Source organism: Populus nigra, chromosome 1 (genome assembly GCF_951802175.1).
Source record: "Populus nigra chromosome 1, ddPopNigr1.1, whole genome shotgun sequence".
Taxonomy (NCBI): domain Eukaryota; kingdom Viridiplantae; phylum Streptophyta; class Magnoliopsida; order Malpighiales; family Salicaceae; genus Populus; species Populus nigra.
Genome location: NC_084852.1, coordinates 17,735,893 through 17,744,203, shown reverse-complemented (window position 1 = coordinate 17,744,203; position 8,311 = coordinate 17,735,893). Strand labels below are relative to the sequence as shown.

General features: G+C 31.7%; 1 protein-coding gene and 1 non-coding gene across 3 annotated transcripts; both read left to right on the top strand.

Annotated features, from left to right (window-relative positions):
- Window positions 1–1,356: 1,356 nt before the first annotated feature.
- TRNAV-AAC (transfer RNA valine (anticodon AAC)) lies at window positions 1,357–1,430 on the top strand. Its single transcript has one exon. It is a non-coding gene; the product is annotated as a tRNA-Val (tRNA).
- Window positions 1,431–2,229: 799 nt separating this feature from the next.
- LOC133680936 (uncharacterized) lies at window positions 2,230–7,969 on the top strand. Of its 2 annotated transcripts, none has more exons than XM_062103986.1 (12): window positions 2,230–2,406; window positions 2,500–2,611; window positions 2,744–2,807; window positions 2,937–3,029; window positions 3,129–3,196; window positions 3,856–3,954; window positions 4,314–4,393; window positions 4,484–4,697; window positions 6,099–6,154; window positions 6,387–6,515; window positions 6,636–6,819; window positions 7,343–7,969. In XM_062103986.1, exons 1-12 carry the CDS (start codon window positions 2,351–2,353, stop codon window positions 7,466–7,468), a joined length of 1,281 nt encoding a protein of 426 aa, XP_061959970.1. In that variant the 5' UTR covers window positions 2,230–2,350; the 3' UTR covers window positions 7,469–7,969. The 2 variants fall into 2 exon arrangements, with proteins under 2 accessions (XP_061959970.1, XP_061959969.1); XM_062103985.1 differs by having other exon boundaries at window positions 2,231–2,406; window positions 2,937–3,038.
- The last annotated feature ends 342 nt before the right edge of the window (window positions 7,970–8,311 follow it).

Genomic DNA, 8,311 nt, shown 5'->3' with positions numbered 1-8,311 from the left:
TCTTTTATGAAATTTAATTTAGCTAAGATATTTCCTCAAATTTACTCTCTTCCTCTTTACGACTTTTGCTTCCTCTGTCTCTCCAATGAGACTTCATGCTCTTGCTTTTAATGTCTTTTATTGTCCGTCCGTCCGTCCCAGCTCACGTCTGGAAAGTGAAAGCATTTTAGCAGGGAACTCGAGATTTACACGTTCAAAAACACTGTTTGTTTCTGCGTTTCAAAAGTATTTTTGATAAAATTTAAATTTTTTTTTATTTTTTTATTAATTTTAAATTAATATGTTTTTAGTATTTTCAAATCATTTTGATGTGCTGATATCAAAAATAATTTTTAAAAACTAAAAAAACATCATCGGCATGCATTTTGATACCAAAAACTATTTAAAAAGCAACAGCAAACACCGCCAAACAAACCCAAAGCACCAATCCCGCCTTTTTCACATGGGCTGGTGCATGACCGCTTGGCTTCGGTCTGATATGATGTACTGGAAAAAGAAAACAATAAAAGACATGTTAACTTCCATTCACCTTTGCTATCCAAATAAAGATAATTTATATGCTTCCATTCTCTTTTTAAGCCATCCAACCTAAAAGAAGGGCGAGAAATCCGGGCTTAGGGGGCTTAGGGAGAGGTTAAATAAAAACAATGACAATAATAATAATAATAAAAAAAATTAGAGTTTGTAAAAACACAATTTAATTTAATAATTTAAACCGGTAGTTGAGGTTTCAAAATATAGTTTTATATTATTTTGATTTTTAATTTTTTTCTTTATTTTTTTGTAAATATTATTATTCTTTTCAACCTTCAATCAAAATATTATTTTTTTCATGTCAATTTTGTTCTTTATTCTTTTGATTTTCTTGTCTTTTTACTGAATTGATTTTTTTTTTAATTTCACATTTCAATCAAATGTAAAAATTTATTTGTTTTTTTAATTTTGATCATCATTCTTTCGGTTGATATTTTTAAAATTCTTTTGTATAATTGAAATTATTTCTTTTATTTTATCCTTCAATATTTAATTGATTAAAAATTAAACTTCATGGTTTTTTTAGATTAGATGTTTCAGGTCTAGTGACCCGGGTCACGAGTTTAAAAAGTTAACACGATCTTTTTGTTTTTTTATAAAAAATTTTATAATTTTTTTTATTTTTTATCAGATTATTATAATCTTATCATCTAGATCGTAGGTTTGACAAGATATCCCAGTCAATTCAGCTCTGGTTATACATCAGCATCAATGCAGCACATTTTTTCAGATTTAAAAATATTTGCGAGTTTACACGCTTAAAAACTATTCTACCAGTTTATAGTTAAAATAATAATATACTATGAAAACATATGAACAAGCGGTGTCGTGGTGTAGTTGGTTATCACGTCAGTCTAACACACTGAAGGTCTCCGGTTCGAACCCGGGCGACGCCAAACTCGTCTAGGTATCTTGAATTATTTTTGGTTTTGTTTATATGCTAAAAATAACACGCTGTTATTATCATTAATTTTTATTTTATTTTATTTTACATGAGATATCGGGCTTTCTCTATGATATTTTCGTTTAAATTCACTACCGATATAATTTTTCTTCATAAATTTTCGAATATTCGTAAAATCCTAAATCGAAACTGTCAGCATAATGCCAGGCCACAACAGCATTCTTGTGATGCACGGTGTGGATCTTATAAAGATGGGCCATCATTACCACTTGCTTTTAGAAAACCTTTAATATCATTTTGGAACAAAATTAATATTCTTTTTAGTCGAGATTACCCTTCATCGGACCAACTCCATACGACAATGCCTCTTTTAATGATGGACATCATTACCATTTCCTTTTAAATATTCTTAATTAAAATAATATTTTATTATTTCTCTCCGATCAACACAATAAAACCATAAAAAAATCAAATTTATATTTTTAAATACAAAATAATCTGAAAAACACCTTAAAAAACATACTGTGTGCAATATATATATATATATATTATCATAATTGTTAAAGATTTAAAATCAATCTAATAAATTCAAAAATCAAAATTTAATTTAGATCAAACTTCTAGTTACATTAATTTGATGAAATCTAGTTCATCTAATTATATTTCTAATTATTTGACTTAATGAATTAATAATTCAGATATATGTTTTAATCCGTATGCCTATTATTATTATTATTATTATTATTATTATTAAATGCCAATTTGTTCGCCAAGTTTTGATTTCCCTTAAAAAATAAAACCACTACACTACCCTACCTCCTCTCTCAAGTCTCAAGTCTCAAGTCTCCAGTCTCAACAGGAGAACCTCTCAAGAGCGGGAGTGTGGTGATTTTTTAGAGAGAGAAACAAAAAATGGAAATCTCTCCCTCAACGACACAAGAATCTCTCAATCTGAACACAATTCGCAGGTCTCTCTCTCTCTCTCTATCTTGTATTTTATGTGTGTATAAATTCAAATTTAAAATAAAAATAAAAAAAATGTTTTCATTTCTTTTCTCCAGTCGAATAAATGAACTTGAAGAAATCTACAGAGATTGCAATGCAGATAGTTTCTCCGAAATAAACTCTTCTGATTCTGATGAATTAATGAAAGATTCCGCTCATCAACTTGTGGTAATTTTGTAATTCTCTCCACTTTCCCTGTCCAATCCTGTTTATTTTTATGAATTTTATTTATTTCTTCTGCATATATTTCTTTTTTCCTTTTGATTTGTTGTTTCAAAAGTGATCTTTTTCTTCGTACAGAGCAAAGTGAGTCAAACCGTAACCGAGTACTCCGATTTCAGTTTCCTAGGCATTGAAGATTTAGGTAATTCTCTATTTCTCCGTGTATTTTTATTTTATTTTAATCGCATTGTTTTATTTTTTATTTTTACTTCTTTTAAAAAAATTTGACTCGTGATTGTTTGATGTTTAACTATGAAATTTGTTGGTGTAGATGCATACTTAGCACACTTGAAAGAGGAGCTTGACGCGGCAGAGGCTGAGAGTGCAAAGATCTCTAATGAAATTGAGTTGCTCAATAGAACATGTATGGAAGGTAAAAAATTTATGATATTTATATTTTGAAATACATTTATAACAAGTTTAAAATATTAGAGAAACTGAGATTATTTGTGATTTTTTGCAGATTCTAGTGAACTAGAGAATGATCTTGAATGGATGAAGTGTTCGTTGGATTTAATTTCTTCACAGCGGGTAATTTGGAAATCTTTGAGCTAGATTTTTTTAATATATTTTTATGCCCGATTTAATGGAAATGACAGCAATTGATAGGTTTTTGTTGAATTGATTTGAATTTAGACTTTTTGATACTTTACAAGTGCTTGTTGTGAAACAAGTGACTTTTGTTGTTATGTGCTTCCTTTTTGGTCGCGGAGAAAAGATTCGCTGATAATAATGTTGTGGATTGTATGCTTATGCTTAATTTTATGGAGGTAAAGGCCACGATAATGACTGCAAAATGTTTGATGACATAAAATTTTTGATGATACAAAGGGGTTTTCAACACAACTAATTGTAGAGTAAATATTGTCTGGTTAATAAATAAATTAGTCTTCCTTATTATGTGGGATTTTCTATTCGTTTTTGAATGGATAGTTTGGACTTTTGTGGAAATTAGTGGATATCATGTACCAGAAAAGGTGAAATTAAATCTAAAGACTAAGGGGTGGAATGACAAAAATTCACTGCAACTCTGACTGTGTAAGTGAAACATTATCCTTGATGGTGTTAAACAAGTTTCTTCAGCAACAGTTTTACTGTGTAATTCCATGTCTTCTATCACTTCACTTTTCAGATTATCTGAAGAACTAATCACAACCCTTAGCATCTCATTTTTACCCACCTTTTGGTAGGATCGAGAGAAAGAAAAAGGAGATGAACAGATGGAGCACTTTTCAAGTGGAGAAAATCAATCAAATTTGATAAACACAAATGAAGAAAACAAGTTTGAGGTATTGATAACTTGATTCTTAAGTTTATCCTTGTTTGCAACTTGAGAATTATAGTAGCTGAAATTACATGGACAGACTAATGCATTTGTGCAATTACTAAGCTATGAGGTTCTGAAATTGAATCAACTGGTTTCTGTATCATGCCTGATTGACTTAGCACCAGGGAATGCTATTGGGATTCTTTCTATTACATTTCAGTTATGAGTTTCAATGGTGATGCACCTTAGAACTTCAAAATGCAATACCAGTACTGCCTGTTTCACTCACCAATTATCTAACTTTTTTTTTTACCTTGAATTCATTTCCTTGAGCAACTATTCATTGATAGCATTTCATGAGTATGTCTGCTTGCATTTCAGATTTTGAAGCTCGATAATCAGATTGAGGAAAGCACAAGGATTTTGAAGTCCATGCAGGATCTTGATTCCGTATGCAAATGGTAACTCTTTTGGTTTAGACTTTACTTATTTGCTTAGATTTTTTTTTCCTGCACCTGTCATGTATAAGCTTCTCTTTTCATTGTTGTCAGGTATGATGCCATAGAACAAATTGAAGATGTATTGTCGGGTCTGAAAGTCATTGAATTTGATGGAACCTGCATTAGATTGTCATTGCGGACTTATATTCCAAAACAAGATGTATTGTTCCTACAGAAGATTGAAGAAACTAATGTGCCATATGAAATAAACCATGAATTTCTCATAGAAGTTACCAATGGAAGTATGGAGATTAAGAAAGTTGAGGTATGAGTAACTAAAATCTCTCCAAAATTATGAATTGTCTTTCCTTATTCTTCCTATGCATCTTGTTTCCCAAAGAAGGAAAAGAAAAGGAATCTTAGATAACACATTGATGCTAAAAGTTTTGTAGCATTACAATGCAAACTGAATGATATGTGGTGAGCTGATGGTTTGGTCTAAGAAATCTAATCACCATAAACGAGATCATGCTAAAATATAAATGTATCACAATGGGTACCTTTTCAGTTATGGAACATTTTACACTGGACTTACTGGGCTGCCCAAATGGTTTTTGGGTGTTACATGGTCTCCAATGTTTGTGAGGCTGGCTGTCCATCCTTTACCGTGACATGCGATGGATAGGTAATTTAGGGGTGTCCTAGGCATCTGAATTACTTATTTGTATGCTTTATGTTTGCACAATCAATTCAGTAAAAATGTTTCAGCAGATAGGAAGATACCATAACTGCGCAACAAGAAGCTACAGCCTTATTAGCAATTGATGCAACAGAATGTGTTCCCAAGTAGATCCAGTTACAGAATAATAGAAAATAGAAAATGAAGGAAGATTTGAACTACATTCAATTGTACAGTATTTATACAAGGCTATACCATCTTTATTGTTGATTCCACCCCGATTCTCTCTCAATTTTTCATTTTGGCATTCAAACTCATTAAATCTCATGTGAATAGGCAAGAGATATGGAATGGCCAAGATAGTCCATGTTTTGTATTTGTCAAAGTTAGTTTAGTTTCCTCCACATTCCCCTCACTTGTTACATTTCTTACCACTTTTTGGATTTTGTTTATGTTTTGTAGTTTAACTTTTGCTTCTTTCTGCTACCATATTCTGGCTTTTGGATAAGTTTGATATGACATGAGTTGAGTAATAGAACTGAAATACAGGATAGATGAAATGCATCTCGTATCAAAGTCTTTGAACTAGACAGAAAGTTGACTGCGCAAGTTGCATTTCTGTCAGTAAAGTGTTAATGTGCAGTCTAAAGAACTTTATATTCTGAGATAATCTGTGGACAAAATTAGTATGAACTGAAAGCATACCAGTCTTTTTTCGCAGTCTAGTTAAAATATGGAACTTAAATTTTAGCTTCATAAAACTTAATCTGAATTGAGCAAGTGAATAGATTTCAGATATTTAATTTAATGACATTTGGAAACAAGTTAAGGCTAATAGGCATGGACCAAAATCTCAAACGTCTCACCTATAAAGAATGCAAAGGACCCGAGCATAGATTTTCATGCGCTTCTAAATGTTGTGTAGCAATCTGGCTTTAGGATCTTACTCCTTTCAAATTCCTGCTACCATGCCATCTTGATTTTCATTCGTTGATCAATCATTGGATGATCTTATGATGCTCATCTTAACTTATTGTTTTCACGCAGATGTTTCCGAATGACATATATATAGGAGACATTGTTGATGCTGCAAAGTCTTTCAGGTTTGTACTGTTTGGTATTTCTCACTTTTTAATGTCAAAGGTTTCTTTTTTCTTCCTCTTTTCCCTTTTGATGCTGATTAAGATGGAGTGAAGATTTCTTATCCATCTTACCTTAAACTTGATATGTTACTTGAAGAACAAACTCACGGAGTCTTATATGAGAATATTTTTGTGTTATTTGCTGTGAGATTTTCCTTTAGGTTCATTGAAACATAGTCTTGCAATGTCACAGGCAAATGTTTTTGCACTTGGCATTGATGGAGACAAGCTCTTCACTGGAGTGGTTTGTAAGAAAAGCTCAAGATAGAATTATTCAGTCTACTTTGAGACGATTGGTGGCAAGGAGTGCAAGTACATCCAGGTGAGAGTGCTGTGCTTGAGCAAAAGTTATTAGAACTTTGAGGTTCTGAAATAATCTCAGATGTGAAAACAAATTCTTCAAAGCATTTGCAGTTTTAGAATAACTTAATTTGTATTGCAGGCAATCCATTGAATACTTGGACAGAGATGAAATAATAGTTGCTCATATGGTTGGGGGTGTTGATGCTTTTATGGAAGTTTCTCAGGGTTGGCCCATAACAAATTCCCCATTGAAATTGGTATCTCTCAAGAACTCAAATCACCATGCAAAGGAAATTTCGTTGGGCTTTCTCTGCAAGGTTGAGGTGAGCGTTTTTGCCTTCTTCCTTGTTTTTCTATTTTTTTTGGGATGAAAGAGGTGAGCATTGTGTTTCTTGTTCTTCAATATTTTTTTGGATGAAATAAAATGGTCTCGTATGTTCAGAAGTTTTGATCTCTTATAAGTATAGTGCCTTTTTTACCCAACTTTTAATTTGATATCTGTATTACTTCTCCCAGTCAGTCAATTTTCACATTTCTACCTACATCTTGTCATGCATTCTTTAATCTTTTTTTAGTTTTGCTTTTTATGCTAATCAGAACATAGTCGTGTTTCTGATTGATTGCAAATTTGATTGAAGATCTATGTATAGATAAGACTCATAAGCATGCTAATAGTAGGCTAATGACAAGTGCTTTTAATAATGGTGGTGGTGGTGTAGAAGTAATCTTTGAAAGGTTCAGGTTTGTTTGAACATATTGGGTGCACGTATTCAGCAAGGTATATGTGGGTGTATATTCTTTGGGTTTTCGCTGATTTTCCGTTGGTTGTGTAATTTTCAATCATAGGAAGCGGCGAACTCCTTGGATGTACACACGCGGCAGAACTTGTCAAGCTTTGTAGACTCTGTTGAAAAAATTCTTGTAGAACAAATGCACTTGGAACTGCATTCAGATGGTACTTCTAGCGTATGACTACCACTGCACTATTTGGGGACCTAATAATACATGGACCCCCGGGTGTTTGCTCAGATATAACTTGAAGCCATAAACATGCCTGTAGAAGTGTGTCAAGTCTCTTCAGAAATCATTGTGGATGCTACCAAAACGATATCCTCTCCGACACAAGCTTCCATGTATGAATATATGCTCAATTTCACGTATGATGGTTTTCACAAGCACGCTTTGCGTTTCATGTTTCATTTTTCGTGAACAACATGACGAAGTTTTGCTTGATCATATACTTTGGCACTCAAGAATCATGCTATCTTGGATCCATGATTCTTGATACTGTTTCCTTTCCTTGTATGTTTGCTCAACCTACAATTATTTATTTTTAATTTCTGTCCAGGTTTGCAAAACACCATTTCATTTGTTCTTGAGTCTTGGATCTGGTCTCCTTTTGTATTCTCAGGAGTTTGTTGTAATGGTGATAACACTTGAAAAAAGTTGTTTTATAAAAAAGTATTTTTAATTGAGGTTGGTTTGGTATTTATATGTATTTGGATAAAACTGTGGTTGAAATTGAGGTTGAATAAAAAATAGTTTAATGTGTTTGGTTAAAAAATTACTTTTCAAATTGAGGTTATATATATATATATATATATATATATATATATATATATATATATATATATATATATATATATATATATATATATATATATATATATATATATATATTGATGGTTTTTAATTTAAATATTATAGATTTAACTACTCCTATTATATCATGAAATAAATAATATTTATATCAAATATTTTTTATTGTTCCATTAAACTATCTACAATTTCATTACGTATGAAATCCATTCGGAC